Source organism: Cebidichthys violaceus, unplaced genomic scaffold, assembly GCF_023349555.1.
Source record: "Cebidichthys violaceus isolate CVI_PGR_0920_01 unplaced genomic scaffold, fCebVio1.0.p SCAF_1, whole genome shotgun sequence".
NCBI classification, from domain to species: Eukaryota; Metazoa; Chordata; class Actinopteri; order Perciformes; family Stichaeidae; genus Cebidichthys; species Cebidichthys violaceus.
Genome location: NW_027176262.1, coordinates 14331893 through 14351387, shown reverse-complemented (window position 1 = coordinate 14351387; position 19495 = coordinate 14331893). Strand labels below are relative to the sequence as shown.

General features: G+C 40.8%; 1 protein-coding gene across 2 annotated transcripts; it reads left to right on the top strand.

The window, feature by feature from the left end:
* The first annotated feature begins 1471 nt into the window (after positions 1–1471).
* igsf10 (immunoglobulin superfamily, member 10) lies at positions 1472–14571 on the top strand. 2 transcript variants are annotated; one of them, XM_068722671.1, is made up of 10 exons: positions 1472–1517; positions 1822–2099; positions 3182–3311; positions 3929–4319; positions 4841–5587; positions 5732–7627; positions 7763–9376; positions 10135–11038; positions 11651–12017; positions 12099–14571. In XM_068722671.1, the coding sequence occupies exons 2-10, from the start codon at positions 1897–1899 to the stop codon at positions 13629–13631; spliced, it is 7785 nt and encodes a 2594-aa protein (XP_068578772.1). In that variant the 5' UTR covers positions 1472–1517; positions 1822–1896; the 3' UTR covers positions 13632–14571. The 2 variants fall into 2 exon arrangements, with proteins under 2 accessions (XP_068578772.1, XP_068578682.1); XM_068722581.1 differs by lacking the exon at positions 1472–1517 and having other exon boundaries at positions 1897–2099; positions 5732–6814; positions 6902–7627.
* The last annotated feature ends 4924 nt before the right edge of the window (positions 14572–19495 follow it).

The following is a 19495-nucleotide window of genomic DNA, read 5'->3' as shown; positions in this document are numbered from 1 at the left end:
AGAGGAGGCGTTGTTGTCCACATGTGTTGATATGTTGTCCAGATGTTCAAGTGAACAAGCTTGTGACCCTAAATAACTGATTAAGGGATCCCTGTAAACCCCATTCTATGTAAATTATTAGTCTACCAACACATGTTTTTATCAGTAGTGTGTGTGTATGTGTGTGTGTGTGTGTGTGTGTGTGTGTGTGTGTGTGTGTGTGTGTGTGTGTGTGTGTGTGCGTGTGTGTGTGTGTGTCTGTGGATGCATGCATTAGTGTCCAAAGTGTGTGTATGTTTGTTGATGTTTAATGGTGTGGTTACAGGATGTGGTGAACCAGCAGCTTTGTGAGAATGAATGTAGTATTTGGAGGCTAAAACGTTGTATGATTTACCAACAGCTTCAGCTTTTTCATGAATACTATTTACAAGTGAATGACTCAGATATGTTGATGGAAACAGTCACAGTGAGTCACCCACATTGAAAGACATGCAGAATTTGAGCTGGTGAGCAGTCAGTTGGTAGAATTTTAACATTTTATCTGCCAATTTAAGAACTCTGGGTGCTTTATGACACTTTATCAAAAGAATACCTCTACCCTTGTTTGTGTTTCAGATTTCCGGCTTTGAATTCATCATTATTTATACAAACTGACTTGAAGGTTTTGGATGTAAAAGTCAGAAAGAGACAGACTTGCCTTCTAACATATCTGAGACAGTTACTTTACCACTAACAGCAGCATGCAAAGGAAAAGTCTTCACCTCCAGATATGTGGATTCAGGGACTCAGAGGGACTCTTGGAATTCTTCAAACCAGTCAAAAGGATTGGATTGAAAAAAGAAACTGACCCTGGTATTCCTGGAATGGTGGTTAGTTTGTTGTTGTTTTTATCATTAACCAAACACACAAATAAAAACAAGGGAATCAAATGGCCCATTTTATGGGAAGAGGAAAATAAAATGCTTATTGACCTAATCTGTTACACATGTCCCTTACCATCGTGACTGAATGGTGCGTTCATCTGACACAGAGTTTAACAGTTTGTGGAGTAGACAATCTTGTGGCACTTTTCATACCATGTACAAATTAAATCATGTATTATTATGATAGAGAGCCAAGATCAAGCATGCATTATCTTCTTCTGAGAAGGTATTCTATTCTATAATTGCAATTAATAAGCTTGTCCCCAGCAATTCAGTCGAGGAAGGACTGTGTTGTTTTTTATGACGTTTAACTGCCAATCAGATGAGTGGTATTTCCATCAGACCACTTCCCTGAGTATTGCATGGTTGCAGTTAGGAGTACATGAGAGCAGATTACAGTGGGGGCGGAGGAGACCAAGTGTGCGCTCAGCTGTAGGCGCTCACACAGAAATGACTCCCGTCCCTCTGCGCCTCACACACTGTGGACTCGTCTGAGGAATCGAACTGAAGAACTACTGAAACTGAATGTGATCCTTTTACACTTCCAATCCAGCTTTTTAAGCCATTAGAAGTGCAGCAGTTTTCTACAGATGTTCAAGAGCAGTGAAGGAACACGTAGGTATTTTTTTTCTCCCCTCTTATCAATACGCTAGTTATTACTATTGGTATAGAATATTTGTCATATTTGCACACAATTTAGCATATCATTTCTTGTTTGACGTAAATACCACCGTAACTATGTGTGCTCTGTATCAAAAGACCTATTTAATTCATATGAATAATTATATATTAATATGCAAATATTACGAACTGTAAAAAAAAACTTGACTGACATACTGTAAAGTTACAGAAAGAAATCTATCTATCTATTAGTATATTCATATTTGGAGTAAGTTAATGCTGTGTGTTTTTTTTCCAGGTGGGTTTCATTAATGTTTCAGGACAAAATCTAATCCCCCCTGTCCGTGCAGCCGAAGCCCCATCGCCGTGCACAATGAGTGCGTGTGGCTGCAGCGCTCCATACCAGCGGAGGTGGCTGCTGAAGGCTCTGTTGTTCTTGGCTGCTGTGCTGCCGACGAGCGGCGACTGCCCCAAATCATGCGTCTGCAACGTTCCCACTGAAGTGCATTGCACCTTCAGATACTTGACCGCAATACCTGACCACATCCAGCCAGCTGTGGAAAGAATTAACCTCGGGTGAGCTTTCGCTTTTTTTCTAGCTTTTAACAGTGGAGAATGCAGGTAATTTACTTCAGAGGAGGATTGTATTGCTTGATTTATTAAACCACTGACTGTATAAGCAGGAACAAAATTGCAATTAAACTAATGTCAGGTACTGCCTTTTCAGAGTTTAAACTAACAAAGCTGTAAGCCATCACTGGTAGTAAAATAAATAAGTAACTGCCTACATTGAAATACAAATTAAAATGTCCATTACCATATAGCTACCACAACCTTACATTTTTACCTTTAGCTTGCTTCTGTGATATACGTTTTTATAATTTTTATTTGTGCTTTAACTGTGGAGACCTCACCTAAATCCCAATGTAACCCCACCCAAGTTAAACCTGAGGGGAGGTCTAATCCATCAATTCAACTCAAAACACTATGTGGGAGTGCAATGAGTGCAAGTATCTCCATACTCCAAACCAAATCCTCTTAGAAGCATTTTTTTAACACACTATCAGTTATATACTAGTAATGATGGATCCTTATACACAAAAAAGTTTAATAAATATATGTATAAATATATCATTAATAAAAAAGTATGTTATAATAATATCCTGTCTATGGAAGTGATGATTAATTTAACAAATTGCTTACCTGGAATAAGTGATAAGTATAACCTGCATTATACCCAATATTAAAGGTAATACATAAATATGATTTTCCCACAAAGGTGTTTTCTTTTATTTCTCTGAGTTGACCTCTCATGATTGTATATATGTGTATATGTGTATATGTATATATGTATATATGTGTATACAATGTGCTTAATTGATGCCTCGCAAACGTTTTTCACCTGTTAGGGCTGAAAAGCTTGAAGTTGTTAATGTTCCTTGTAGCAACATGCATTACGGTGACATCATCAATTATGTATCAACATAGCTCTCTCATCTTTAACCTGAGCAGAGATCGAATCTGGAAGAGTAATTAAAAACACTTGTGTGGGTATAAAGGAATTTAAATGTGCTTTAAATCAAACGTGTTCCATAAAATAGTATGTGGTATATTTGATCTGATATGCTGAAATCTGTATTTTGTTTCTCTGCTTTTAGGTACAACAGTATAACTGTCTTGAGAGAAAATGATCTTTCAGGACTTGAGAACTTAGAATTGTTGATGCTGCATAGCAACACCATCCACAGTATTTACGACAGAGCCTTCCAAGACCTCAAGTCCTTACAGGTAAAACCATGTGTTTGTCAGTCTCTTATATACAGACTTCAGCCTTTCTTGTTATATTGGAATATAGAAGTTTGCTGTACTGGAATATCAAAAACATGTAGTGGTGTAAAAAACCTGTCAGTTCAATACTTGTACATGCATGACACACAAATATCAACAATGTGCAATTTTACTTCCACTGATGTTTGATGTTCAAATAACTGTACAATCAACAGATGGACAAATCATGAGTACAATATAACAGCAGTCACATTACATTGGTATCACAAGCTACAAACTCAGATATTTTGGAGCTGCTTCAACTTCTGTCTTGCAAAGTCCTCACAAAAAAATCAAACACCACAAGCTTCACAACGAGAGCATTATAGTGGACTTTCATAGTGGGTTGCATTTCATCCCATTTGTATTCATTTATATAAAGGATGCTCTCCAATAACTGTTTGCTCGAACTTTTACAGACTAAATTAACCATTTTCAAATTTTTCTTCTGGTCATCATTTCATTGTATAAATAATGTGCTGTTGGGTGTTATAACAATATATGATAAATAATGTTTAATAAACCCAAGTCGCCAGTCTTTTGAAACCATCTCCAACTTCTCAATCATGTTCTTACAGGTCCTGAAGATGTCCTTTAATAAAGTAAAGGAAATCAAGAAAGAGACATTTAAGGGCCTGGACAATCTGCTGAGAATCCACATGGACCACAACCACATTGAGTTCATCAGCCCAGAGGCTTTCTACGGCCTAACCAAACTACAGCTGGTCCACCTGGAGGGTAACCACCTCCAGCAGCTCCACCCAGACACGTTCATCACACTGAGACACAGTCAAGTATTCAAGGTGTCCTCCGTGAGAAACATCCACCTGTCGGAAAACCTTCTCACCACTCTGCCTGAAGATATCTTCTTGGGCTGCAGCCAGTTAGAGAACCTCTTCCTTCATGGCAACCCATGGACATGTGATTGTCGTATGAAGTGGTTCTCAGTGTGGGCACAGAGGAACACAGGTGAGGAGTGTGTGCTGAAAGAACCACCTTTTTGTCAATCTAAACATTTTCGTGTGCGTACATGCAAAACTTTTGTTTTAGCAGCATTTATTAGCAGCTTTAATAAGCCACATCTGGTAACTGCAATAGTACTAGGTTACTGTGCTCAGACTTAAAGTGGCATGTTTTTCTCCTGTGAGGTAATAGTGCTTGGATTTGTATCCAAAGCAAGAAAGGCACATCCAAGAAGGGAAACATATAAATCTTTGCAAAGATGTCACTGGAGGCAGAGGTTTTCTCATCTTGAGGGCTACAGAAAACACTAAAGACACAGAGGAACAAAAGTTATATCCTCCATTCATGACTTGGCTAATGTAAAAGTCAATTCTTAAATTACAGTTCTGGATGATGGTGTTCTTTTCTGGATCACAAGTTTCACTGATCAGTTTTGGTTTGGCTGGCCCATAATGTGGAAACTGTAAATGCTCTTTTGTTACATGAAACCAACTAAACGTGACACCACTTTATTTAAATGTTTCCAGGTGTGCTGAAATGCAGAGGCCAGCTGTGTCCTGTTTGTGAAAATCCTGCCCCTTACCACAACAAACCTCTATTCCTCCTCTCCGGTGATGCCTTCACTTGTATCAAACCCTGGATCCAACCCCATCTAAAGCAGAAAAACATCAGCCTGGATGAGGGGGACTTTACTCCAGTTTCCCCCAAGGACTTCATTGCCCCATTAGGATCCATACAAATGAACCTGACCGACCATTTTCACAGTGATGCCAGCCTATCCTGCACTGTCCAGAGGCCCTCTACTTTTGAAAACCTAACACAAACCTTGGAGGAGGAGGAGGGAAACAATGTCACTGTGCTTACTGCAGGCATAACTACATACTTGGTGTGTAACATTGACTATGAGCACATACAGCAGCTGTGGCAGATACTGGCCACCTACAGTGACTCTCCCATGACACTTGAGAGAGGCTTAATGCTGGCTAGAAGCCCAGAAATGGTGTACAGGTATAGTCAGATGAAAACAAAGGAAGGAGAGGAAGGAATTTACACAAACATTGAGGCTGATATCAAAGCCTCTCCTGAATGGTTGATGCAGGGAGAGATCAGCTTTCAGCTTGACCGCACTACTACCACTTTCTCTACTCTGCACATTAAGTACCAGTCTGTGGTCAACCTACGTGTGGAAAACACTTCACCTAAGAGGGGCCGCTATTCCTGGACCATGATCAAGCGAGATAATCAAACTAAGACTGAGCACACTGTACTTACAGGTGGGAGTTAGAGATCAATGCTTAATTGCTGATTTGATCTTCATTTCAGTCTTCATTCATACCTATAATTAAACTCTTAACTGATGATAAAAATCTACAGACAATAATTACTGTAATAAAATATGTATTTTATTTTTAACGTAGGTGGTGTGGTGCAATTGGACTGTCAAATCTGGGGTGAGCCAAAGCCTTTGTTGGAGTGGATTTTACCAGATGGAAGTAAGGTCAGAGCTCCTTATTCCAGTGAGGACAGGAGGCTCATAATCACTGCTGAAGGGAAGCTCACTTTACGGGGTGCAGATGCTTCAGAAACGGGTCTCTACCGGTGCATCACCACAAACTACCTGGATGCAGATATCCTTGCCTTTCGAGTGACAGTCCTGTCACCTGATGTGGAAGAAGCTGAGGTCAACGGTGTCCAACTCTCACAGCCACTGGGTGAAAATTTGTTTTTTGACTGTAGCTCCACAGGAAGTCCTGAGGCCTCAGTCCAGTGGGTACTCCCTGACCACTCAGTACTGGACAAGTCTCACGGGAAGAGGAAAGTGTTCCACAATGGAACCTTGCTGATTCAGGGTCTCACAGCGAGGGACAGGGGATTTTATAGGTGTTTGGTCTCTAATTACCTGGGAGCTGATCTGCTTGTGTCTCAGGTGACAGTGACTGGAGAAACATCAAAGGTGACAGTGTCGGACAGTGAGGGATCAGGGGTAGATATGGAAGACAAGTTTGACCCTAGCTTGACTGAAAACACAATCACCCTCAATGAGATCTCCTCTTCCAGTCCCTCTGACAGAACTAGTCAGGAATCTAAGACCATAACCTCAGATCGACCTTACCCTAGAATTGGGTCAAAGGGTAGAGTAGGTGTTGGAGGTAGACTGGGACAGAGAAGGAGGGGGCAAATCACCAACAGACGCATCTGGAGTAATAGGGTGTTTGATAAAGCTTCCAGGAAAGTGGACCCACTGCAGTTTGCTGAATTCCTGAAAAAGGCTCAAGATGGATCAAGAATAAAGACTGGAACAGAGAAAGAAGGGGTAAAATATGAAAACTCAAACACTGGTCTTTCTGGTGATAGTGAAATCGGCTCTGGTGAGGATCCTCGTGAAGATCATCTCAATATTGTGCCAATAATAGTCAAACCAACAACAGACAATACACAGAAAGGTAGACTATTTGGACAAGAGAACAGGCAGCCTGAAACTATAACAACCACACAGACAGGTCATGGTAGTAACGTAGCAACAATAGGGGCACATCAAACTGTTGGCTTGGAAACCACAGTCAGTAATCATTTTGAATTAAATCAAGTGACAAAAAACACAAATACACCTACAACAGAGTCATATATGCAGTCAGATTCTACACCAATCAAGTCCACATTCACAGACCATCCAACAGAAAAGAAGGAAAGTCAAAGTGATGTAGTAACACCATACCACACAATTTCCCACAACACAGGCCTCTCTAGTTTTGATGAGACAAATGATTTTTATGCCCTGGAAAGAACTACTAAGCCGGGCTCAAACAGGCGCCCAGTCACTTTTCAACTTACTGTGACAGACACCTCACAGGAAACTCAGCTCCTATTCTCAGGTGAACAACCTGAAGAGCCAGAGACGTCCACTGGGGGTGCGCTATCATTTCACACAGACCCCCATGTCACTCCAATGAGGGATGGCCCAAGCCCAGGGGAGCTAGTTGTTCACACATCCACAGACCCAGAAAGCCAGACGACATTCACAGCTGTCACCACCACAGAGAGACAACAAGATGAGATAACCTTCCACACTACCCAAACAATCAAATCTCCACGTCTGACAGCAGGATCCACCATCATCTCCAGGCAGCAGATCCATATTATCCCGCGAAAAAATAGCAGAGGAGGGGGGCGCAGAAGAACCGTGCAAGGCCGCAGGAGAATCATTAAACCCAACAGGATCACTGACATACAGTCCTTCATCAATAAACTTCAAAAGCCCTCATCGATGAAGGAAGGGAATGCCACGGTGCCTTATAGAATTGAACTTACCACAGGTAAGCCAGTTTGTTTTGAAAGCAAATAGAGCCATTGTTAAAAAAATGTATTGCTTCATTAGTGTGTTCTTCTTTAGGTGATATTTTATACTATCTGTGTCTACTTTTCCTTTTGTTCTTTATTTTTGCCCTCAGACTGTGATTGGGATGAAGACAAAAAGAAGACAGCAAAGAAGACAGCAACCACTGATCTGCAGCCGGTCACACCTACAGTTTCCTCCAGTTCATCTTTACACAGAACAGAGAGACCTGCCTCTACTCAAAATACTGCAGCTTCTACCACAACATATTACATCACTTCAAATGCTGCCTTCACCCATACAGAGTCAAGGCAAGAGGTTTCCAGTGGCTTCATAACATCTGCTGAAGCCCCTGAGTTTGACCCTACAATTGATCCACTTTTGACCTTGAATAAAGAACCATCAATCTCCACCACGACCATGACTACAACCGTCTCTAAGGTTATTCGTGGAAGAATTCCATGGAACAGGCTGTTTGGTGGCAGAGATAGAGAAAAGATACTTGGCAGACTGAGGGAGCCTTCCATCACCCAAAAAAACTCAACTACAGCTGAGACAACAACAATGACCCCAACCACCACCCCGGCAGCTATTCCCACCACCATCACAAGCTCACTTTCTGAACCTAGGACTCTGTCCCCACCCAGACACACAGGGAGCAAGGAGAGTTCATTAGATGATGACTATGGATATTCTTCCTCTGCAGATTTTGAGTTCACAACACTGCAACCCAGCTTTCACCATTTAACTCCTACCAGCCCCTCCTATTACTCCAAGTCTGCTACCACTGCTGAAACACCACCAGAATCACAGACTCTCCCTTCCCCACCTACTGTCCAACCACCCTCAATTGAAAATCCTGATGGAGAATTATCATCTGGGTCTGGGGGACTACCTGATAATTGGTTTGTAATCAGACAGAGGCCTGATGGGTCAAGAGGACGACAAGGGCGGAGAAGGAGGCCCTTTAAGGGCAGGAGACCCTTCAACAAACCTGCAATCACTAGATTACGTCCTGCTACCACAACTGAGGCTTTAACCACAACTATGGAAACTACAATGAGGACAACCACACTATCACAAAGGACTATTTCACTCTACAAACCCCTTTACACACCATTTAGGCAAGAGGATAGTACTCCATTAGTTGTTTCCACTGACCAAACGTCAAAGGAAGAGAATGACTTATATGGGGAATTTGACTGGAGCACATCTAGTGGTTTACAAGCCTATACCACAACCAAGACACCTTTGATCTATTCAACCACATTTAAGCCCACCACCACATTCATACCAATCACCACAAAAAGGCCTTATACAACAGCTCGGACCAAAGTCCACAGCAACATCAGACCGCCAACACAGAGGAACAGTGATCACACCACTCGTGGGCCACCAGTGAGGAGAATCAGACCTACTGTGCAGATAAGTAATGCCAAAAAAAGTGTTCCAGCTGTGCAGGGATACACCAATACCCCTGCCCCATACAACATAGGCACACAAAAGGCCATCTCTAGTGTCTATAATCATGTGGCTGGCAATGAAGCTACACGTGCCAATATTGCTGGCTTTGAACCCACTGCAATGGTCAAGACAAGTAAACCAAAGATAATTGGGGGCAATGCAGCCAGCTTCACCGTGTTATCCAATTCAGATGCTTTCCTGCCATGTGAGGCTGTTGGAAACCCTCAGCCAGCTATAACCTGGAAGCGCTTCTCCTCAACCACAGGTACAAAAACAATTCCATTCACTTTCATTTTTTAAAAAAACAAAACAAAAACAACTCAAAAGCCATGTGAAAACTGCATCCTTTAATTTTTATATTTAAATATAGGATTGGAATGAAATATCAGGCAACTGTTGTGGTTGGTTCTCAAATCGTAAAACATCATTCAAACTTGAAAACAAGCGGTGATGTATTCAGGCAATCAGCTTGAAGTCAGTGTTTAAGACATTTAACACAATCTTGAGAGGTAGTCAGCAGTGTGTGTATTGGTAGTTTTGTAAGCTGTGATAGCCAAACACAACATCCAAAACATTAAAAGCTGTGTTATCAGTAGCCAATTAAAAATAGTGAGTCAGGGGTCAGCAAGTAGTCAAAGGCAGCATATATCAAGCAATAAAAGGTGTTTTGAGAAAGTGTGAGTCATCGCAAACACAAGAAGTCATTAAGCATGCAGCCATAACTGGCCACCCAACATATTCTGCAGTTTGCTGCAGCAGAATGTGAGATAAACAGACACAGGGGTGCAAAATCAATCACTGACACACACACACACTCCTCCTGGCAAAATTAACAAAAGAAACAACATAGATTGTAATAAAGTAAATACAAATTACAATAGGGATGTCAGTTTTACGAAGTAACACAACAGTTGATATTTTTGTAGTTGTGTTGAATCAGTATCTGTGTTATTAAAGTTGTAAATATTGTTTTAAATTGTTTTTCAGTTGAATGTTTCTTACAGGAAATTCCTTTTCTTTCAGGTACCACCGTTATTGTTAAGGGGAGGATGGGAAAGTTTGAGGTGTTGAGCAATGGCACACTGTCGATCCAGAATGCCAACATAAAGGACCGTGGGCAGTACCTCTGTCTAGCTGAGAATGATTATGGATCAGATAAACTTCTTGTCACCCTCTCTGTGGTGACCTACCCCTCACGCATCCTGGAGCCAAAAGTGCGTGATATGAAGTCTCATGCAGGAAACAATGTGGAGATGACATGTAAAGCAGAGGGTCGGCCGACACCCATGATATCCTGGATCCTGGCCAACCAAACCCAGGTCAGGGGTCAAAACACAGAGAAAGGAAGGGTATCAGTGTCTGCTGATGGGACTCTGGTTATTGAGCAAGTGTCTGTTTATGACAGAGGTCATTACAAATGCATCGCCAGTAATCCAGCTGGAGCCAATACTGCTACAGTCCGACTGCAGGTGGTGGCAGCTCCCCCAGGTATCGTGGAAGAAAAACGGCAGCAGGTTAAAGTGGGTGTAAGCCAAAACTTGTGGCTACCCTGCACTGGCCAAGGCAGCCCTCAGCCTACTATTCACTGGGTCCTCCATGACGGGTCAACGGTACGATATAACAGACTTACCAGTGACACAACGATATCAGTGTATAGGAATGGAACCCTCCACATTAAGGATGTGACTCGAGAAGACAGCGGCAAGTATGAATGTATTGCTACCAGCTCGACTGGCTCAGAGAGAATGGTTGTGACTCTGACAGTAGAGAGGCAAGAGTCTGCACCTCAAATAATGGAGACATCAAAGCGCATAACAGCATTGTTCTTTGAGGACCAGCTGAGATTAAACTGTTCAGCTACAGGAGACCCTGAGCCCAGGATCATCTGGAGGCTGCCCTCTAAAGCTGTAGTGGACCAGTGGCACAGGTAAAAAAGCTTCAATCAGTGGCAGAAATGCAGACCTGGCAGCAGAAATAAATCTGTGGGCAGGCATTTAATTTCCATGAGTTGGCCCAACATAAACATAAGGTTATCTCATATGAGGGTATTTTCTGCGGTGCTGCCAAGATGTGGATGCAATGTCGGACAAGCAGAGCAATACATGATTACAAAAATTTAGACTTATCCGACTGTAAGGGGGTCCGGGGGGGATCCTCCCCGTGAATTATTTTAATAAACAAACTCTATTTTTGTGCAGTAATATGAAAATAATGTCCTATTATTATGGATATGACTGTGATTTGTGACAGCAAAATTCTTGCCATCAGGCCATTATTTTTGTAAGATACATTAGTAACAAAACACACAAACAGAGATACTACTATATGAATTCTGTGGTGGATATATTACGATAAGTACTAGCATAGCTCTCAAAAAGTAAAGCCCAGGAATTAAAATATTTGCAGAATTCTCGAAATAACAATTTTATAACAGTTAAGAGACTCATACAGTGACAATATGTACATCATTTGTCCTTGTCATGTACTATAGTGAATGGTGCTCACTCGTTTTTTAATGTTCTGTCATGTATCTTTGCAGGATGGGCAGCAGAATTCAGGTCCTGGATAATGGTACTCTTATTATTGGCCTTGTGAGTGATAAAGATGCTGGAGACTATCTCTGTGTGGCACGAAACAAAATTGGTGATGATCTCCAACTCATGAAGGTCAGTGTGTCAATGAAGCCAGCCAAGATAGAGCCGAAGCTCTATGGAAAGAAGCAGGTACCCTACGGTAAAGACTTTAAAGTTGACTGTAAAGCCTCAGGAGCACCAAAGCCAGAGATCTCCTGGGGATTACCAGACGGAACAGTGGTCAACAGCGCTCTTCAGGCTGATGCCAGCAGTGGAGGAGGACGACCACGGCGCTATACACTTTTTGACAATGGAACTCTCCACCTAAACCAGGTATGCAATGGCATGTGATCTTCCTTAATGAAACATAAAAAGCTTTTTTTAAAGTTTTACGTGACTGTTATGTTTCTCCAGGTTGGTATGTCAGAGGAAGGAGACTACACCTGCTATGCTGAGAACCAGGTGGGCAAGGATGAGATGCATTTTCATATCACTGTGGTCACCGCTGCTGCAAGGATACGTCCAACCAGCCAGACATATGTCAGGGTGAAGCCTGGAGGGAAGATCCGCTTTGACTGTGAAGCACTTGGGGAGCCCAAACCGAAGATCCTGTGGATGCTGCCTACTAATGATGTCATTGCAGCATCTAATGAACGGTACCTAATGCACGTCAATGGCTCCCTGGATATCAGGGATGTGAAGCTTATCGATGCTGGGGAGTATGTTTGTATGGCTCGAAACCCTGCTGGAGAAAACAGAAAAGTCTACAAGCTTGATATTGAAGGGAACCCACCAGTGATAAATGGCTACCGGCAGAACAGGACTGTAATCAAAGATGTAGCTGCTAAGTACTCCAGGAAATTTATAGACTGTAAGGCTGAGGGCGATCCCACACCTAGTATCACTTGGATTATGCCTGATAACATATTTCTGAAAGCACCATACTATGGCAGCAGGATTAATGTCCACCATAATGGGACATTAGAGATTCGTAACGTGCGGCCGACTGATACAGCTGAGTTCATCTGCATGGCAAGGAATGATGGAGGAGAGGCAGTAATGGTAGTGCAGCTGGAGGTGAGCAGTATACTCAGGAGGCCGATCTTCAAGAACCCCTTCAACGAACGTATTGTGTCTCGGATTGGGAAAACCACAGTCCTAAACTGCTCTGCTGATGGATACCCAGTGCCAGAGATCACTTGGACTTTGCCTAATGGAACACGGTTTATTAGTGGCCACCACCTAGTTAGAAATGGGACATTAGTCATCTACAACTCTGGTAAAGAAGATGCTGGGAAGTACCGCTGTGGTGCAAAGAATTTCATTGGTTATATAGAGAAGCTAATCATTTTGGATGTCGGTCAGAAGCCTTACATCCTGACAAGGCCTAGGGGCATCATACGCAGTGTATCTGGAGAACCTCTTTTCCTTCATTGTTTATCTGATGGGAGTCCTAGTCCCAAAATCCACTGGATTATTCCCAGTGGCCACACTCTTACTCGGCCTCAAGTCCTCGGGCGCTACCAGTTACTAGAGAATGGTACTTTGGTTATTCAGGATACAACTCTCCACGATCGAGGGAACTACATTTGCAGGGCTCGGAGCGATGCAGGAGAGGCTGTGCTCACTGTCCCTGTTGTTATCATTGCATACCCTCCACGGATCACATTAGGGCCACCTCCCAGTGTAAGAGCACTGACCGGGACACCTATCCAGCTCAACTGTGCCGCCATTGGGATTCCCAAGCCTGAGATCACCTGGGAGTTGCCCAATCGTTCAGTTCTGTCAGCGGCAGAACAGGGCCACCCTATGGGTAGCGAACTGCTCCACCCTCAGGGCACACTTATCATTCAGAGGCCCAAAGCATCAGACTCTGGCACATACAAGTGCCTGGCCAAGAACCACCTGGGCACAGACTCAAAGATCACATATGTACATATATTCTGAGAGAAAGGCAAAACTGAGAGAGGACGGTGGCATATCCTAACATAAACATGAACTGACACTTAGTCACTTGTGTTTGCGAGTTACAGTGCATGTTTTCTCACATGTGGATTTGTGAGGATCACGGCTTGTGGAATATTATTAAAAAAGTGACATATGTGGATTTGAAAAACAAACAGAGCACAAGAAAAGAAAGGAAACAGACATTTTATGGGGAAAGGCATGTTTTTCTTAACTGGAAAACCCAGCCTGGGGCAAGAAAGTTGTTATTGTAACTTTGTAACTTGGGGTCTGGAAAAGGTGGTTCTCATTTAGGGTGGTTCTCATGGGAGCAAAAGCACCAGTGCATAGTGTCAAACTTAATGTAATTTCTCTGACCAGGCGTTGCTGGCCGCATATAGGTATACTATTACATCACATACAGAGAAAGAGAATCAATTATTTAACAGATTAAAAGAAAGAAAGAAAAGGCTCCCAAGAGGCTTTTAATTGCCTTCTACATTGGCCAGTGGCTGTTGCTGTCATGACACATTGCTTTGTCCTTTTAGAGCAAATGGAAACATCAGGCAGAATAGATAGTAAAATATTTTTCATGAGCAATTTATTAAATTTCACTGTGGAAGAACATTGATTTGACAAAAAAAGGCTTGTTTTACACTGGATACATATCTGCATGGACAGTACATTGCTTTTTTATCACACCTGATGTCTTTATTATACTTTATTTTTATTACAGTTTAAAGCTGATTCTTTTTTGTCTATATGCAATGCAGTTCATTGGTCAGAAACACACTATCAATTTATTGTGTTGTACACAACAATTTACAGTAATGTTATACATTATGGTAATCTGTAATAATGCAGTATATGTATATCTATTTGTAGTATCTACTTTATCAAAGTATGGGTGACAAAAGAAAATTAAAAAGACATTGTTCATGAATTTTTTATGTTTTTATTATACTATTTAATACAGCAAATTTTTTTAAATTAGACATGCATCATATATATATGAAACAAAGCATCACTGTTAAGAATATACAAAACTGGCTGTTATATTTCTGTTGAAATGAAGGTCATTAGGATTATCCAGTTGTTCTTCACTCTACAGGAGAAGGTTTTGGCTCCGGCTGCAGAAGAAATCTTCCAGACACACAGTTTTAACTCTCCAGCTGTGAAAATATCTCTTTGTGCAAGACCCACAGGGGAGCCTTTGATTTTTGTTTGTGATTGAGTGCTGACTTTACTGCCCTCCTGCAAATTAAACAGAGGGATGTGGGGGGGGTTCCAAAGTTATATTTTCAGAAAAGTTACAAATACATTACATGCAACACTTCAATTATTAAACTTTAATTATTAATGTATAATGAAAGAAAGTCAGAGTGAAATGGTCTACTATATACTGTAGCAATGATGGTTCTCTAACCATTAAGGTCTAAAGTAATTTTTAATGGGCATTCATTAAGACAAATACCCCCTATGCCTTAAGGGCAACAACTGGAACCATTTTGTGAATCACCTATATAATGATACACATTTCAAATAGGCTAAAAATTCCTTTTTACAAGGCCTCATAAATAATGCTGTCACTCTGAGAATTACATCAAATAAAGGAATTGTATTTGTGTCCCATGAAAATGAATTGTAGGTTGAAGCACATCGTATGGGATTAAGGTAGAGACTTCAAATTACTTCTCTAAATATTCTTTCTATACTTGGCTATGGGCCATAGTATAAAATGTTTCTCATTAAGAGGTATCAAAGTATTTAAAGTGGCTTCCAATAAGTTAATAGCTGCATCTTAAGCTGGAGACACATAAAAGAGGAGTGTGTAAGTTCCAATAAATCAATTTTTGAGATCTCCGAAAAAATACAAATTTTTCCGAAGTTTAGAGCCAGTCTACAGCAATGTGTTATGACCCAGACAGATATGGGGAAAGAGGGAATTGTCTTCCATAAACTTTGGAATGCAGGTTACTTGCTCCATGATTTGAATGAAAACTGCATGTGAGCTGGACGACAACCATACACAAATAAAACTAATTAAGTGTTGTCTTTAAAAACCATCACATATTTTTATGTTTGTCTCTTTAATGTGAAAGACAGTTTATCATTCGCACCATGTGCCTTCTGTGGATGGTGAAGAGTTTATTTTTTCAGTTTTGGTTTTTATGTATTTTTCTGGTTCTTGTTTGGAGAACGCTAGAGTTCACGTCCACTAACTTGGATATTTATGATGATTTATGTGAATTGTATCTTTACCAGGTCGAAAAGACTACCTCTGAACCCAATTTCTGCTGTTAAAGTGATACATCTCAACATGGAGAGGTGAACAACCACAACCATTTCACAAGATGAATAAACAAAACCTGTTTTTACACCAGATGAGTAAGGTAAAAGTATTGCCACTCCTTGCCAAGACAAAAAAAAAAACTCTGCACAAAATCCAATTACTTCTTACTGGGAAGTTTGTCCTCACTACCTCTCAGTTCACCTTCCTAAGGTACTCACAGTACAAACAATTTAAGCTACATTTCCTGGATGCAAATTGTTGATTTTTCACATTTATGTCCCTCTACTTTTAACTGGATTCAGCTGCTAATTTAGTACTTAATATTAGATTGCCAAGACAGTCTTTGCCTCAACAAAGTCTCTAAATTAGGCCTAAACTGCAGGGAATATTTAAGAATAGAGGCTTTGTTCAACCAGCTATTCTAACTAGCTAGTTTGCATTTGTGTAACGCATGTTCTTTCTTATCTTAGGTAAATGTCCATGCACTGGCTAAACTAAACATTTATGTGAATGTACACAGCTGTCTCCTACTGGACGAGATGAAGCGCGTCTCTCTGACGTGCATAAAATCTCATCTCAACATCGAGGTGGTCAGACTTCCTGAATCCTCTGCGGGTGAAGGAACGCTGTCCCTATCCAGCTGAATAGTATCCTGTGACTCTGTTTGTACTTAGTTGACTCTGTTTGTACTCATTGAATCATGTCTGGTGACTTGTACACTCTTCATAATTGTTCTATATTGTATCCTGTAATAAATTCTTAAAGACAGAGAGCTTAAGATACTTTTGATTTCTCACAAGGAAATACATTAATTTCCACCACAAACTTGGCAACGAGGATGGGATGGACGCGTGATCTAGACTCCGTTGGACGGACAGAAGGCCATATAATAGATGATTCCGATTCCTCCCTGAGGATGAGAAGCTGCCGTCCAGCGGAGCCCGGGTCGCCGATCCAATCCAGTTGAAAAAAGAATGGAAACCATGCGGTGAGAGATCTAAATTATTGACGCACCCTCCAGTTTAATAGACAGATGGCTAGAGAATGGGCAGCGTTCAGAGAAAAGGGGAGACTGGTGCAAACCATGAGTATCCTGCCACCCGTGTGTAAATTTATGTCGGAACGTTATCCTGGCAGTTTAAATCAAATGCAAAAATGGGTTGATTTGGGGTTTTCCTTCAAATAGAAGTTTAACCCTTACATACTGTTAGGGTCAAAAAACAGACACAAGATCTGCACCTGCAAACACAAGCACCTGCAATATTATCAAATAATCTACAAAGTAACACATTTGAATCAATTTGGGTTGGGAGGGTGGTCGTGGTGGGGGGGTTCATAACATTATAAAGGTACCTGAGCTGCCATTTCAGTGACTGACATCATGGCAGCAAGATTTAGTGTGCAACAGGCCCTTAATCTGTTCTTCCAAGATGAGGAGGAGGTTGAGAGTGATTTGGAGGATGTGTCAGAGCAGGAAGACAACGTGGAAGAAAACTCTGATTACTGACTGATTACTTACAAGTTTATATGAAGCATTTTATTATCGAATGTTTTGTGTTCTAAGTGGTAAATGTTGACATAATTAATAATATTGATAATTATGATTTCTTATGATATAGCAGTGAAGACAGCGTTTAATGGTTGCACTGATTAAACATGGTTATATTATTAATTCCAACAATTCCAGAATGTTCATGCCATTTTCAAATTCAATACAATATATTTAAGTCATTATGGCTTTTATGTTTTTTACGTCTTATGTAAAACAGGACATGATAATGTGTAATAGTAGATGTTTTTCTCCAAAGACGAATGTTGTAAAACTTAAAAAATACACTCTCCCTGCTCTCTGAAACATTTATTAAGGATTAATCATACATGTTTTAATGAGACATAGGCTATTTAGACATTCTAAATAGATCTGTAGTTTAAAATTTGGTATAGACACTTACTATGAGGGAATTCTTGGTCTGGGTCAAAATTTACCCGAACCATGAAGACATTGATTATGAACAGTATGTAAGTGTTAAGTGAGAATCAATTAACACAGTTGAAGGTGCAACTGAGGAAGATAGAGAAGAGTGGTGCAGCTCAGCATGCAGCCCTGTCCGAAAGAAAGCAGAAAAAGAATGTGATATTTAAGGCAGACTGGGAGGCATTTATTTTTTCTATACCTTATCCTGTAATGAATTCTTAAAGATAGAGAGCTTAAGATACTTTTGAGTTCTCATAAGGAAATACATTATTTTCCACCACACTTCTCAGCTGCTGAAACACAAGTCTCACGAATATTTCCCTAGCTTTTCATTTTTTTTTTATCTTAGATATACAATTCATACAGCAAAGCCCCTTATATTTCAGTGAGTATTGGTTCTCAATATGATACTGGATTGTTCAGGTCAAGACTGATATTGATTGATTTTGGAGTTCCGATACAATATGTCAGGAAATAGTAATTGTTTTTGATGTACACACATATTCAAAAAATACTGATATATCTATTATAAGCTAATATTGGCTGACGTATCTTTCTGGACAAAAATAGATGTGAAAGGAGAGTGATTATGGACTTAACTTCACCAGGTGGCTAGAAACATGTCTCCAAATGAATGCTATCACATTCGCCATATCAATATCAAAAGGTGAAAATATGTCGGTGTTTCCACAAGTTGCCAAAAAATCAGTTACTGCACATTTAAAAAGGAAATTGCTCGGTACATAGAACTGTTTTGTCATTATAGGAAAACTGTATATAGTTTAACTTATTTAAGAATTCATACCTACTTATGAAGCTAAATGTGCAATATGTGTTGTCATATGAGCAATGACAGAAAAAACTTAGAGCTGAGTGAGAAAAATTGTAAAGGAAGGAAAAAGTCCCCAGAGTCGGTAGACGAGGGAAACCAGGGAAGGGTGAGACATATTTTGGTCTGTGGTATGAATTCCATACTTAAACTAGAATGCTAGCAGCCTGAACATGGAACCTGAGATCTCAAGAGAGGACTGCTGGGAGCCGACCAACAGCAGTCTGAGAGTTCTTCTCTGTTGGCTCAGAGAGTCTGTCTTATTTCTTTGATGCTGCAAACTTGGCAACAAGTAAAGTCCTCAGGAGAATGAAGTGGAGCACTTGCTTGATTTTTGCTGCTATCCAAACCTATAGGTGGGAAAGTCTTTTCAAACAACCAAAGGATCTCTTTCCGTTACACACTCGGCCGTGTGGATGCACACACACGCTTGCTCGTACAGTACCTGTGGCAATGCTAGAATTTCACACCAACATTGCAGAATCCACACATCCATTTTCTAGCCACAAATAAGACAGATTCATATTTGCACCTCTCTCGGTAGGATTTGTCATGCTGTGATGGTGGGTCCACGTTTCTCGGACCAGTGCTTCTCAGGAAAGGACTCAGTTTTGATGGCGGGAGCTTATACGTTGGCCATCAGTAAGGGAAAGGAAAGTAAGCAGGTATCAGTTGTCGTCTTTCACCTGCGATTGCATTTAAAGCAATAGTTGATTTACAGTGAGACTCGATGAAAGCTCTCAAGGCCTTTCTTTTCCTCAGATATTGCC

Excerpts from the sequence above, each read along its gene's own strand:
- igsf10 (XM_068722671.1), top strand. The coding sequence starts at position 1,897 with ATGAGTGCGTGTGGCTGCAGCGCTCCATACCAGCGGAGGTGGCTGCTG. Across the intron at positions 2,100-3,181 it reads GTGGAAAGAATTAACCTCGG|GTACAACAGTATAACTGTCT; the intron begins GTGAGCTTTCGC and ends CTCTGCTTTTAG. Across the intron at positions 5,588-5,731 it reads TGAGCACACTGTACTTACAG|GTGGTGTGGTGCAATTGGAC; the intron begins GTGGGAGTTAGA and ends TTTTTAACGTAG.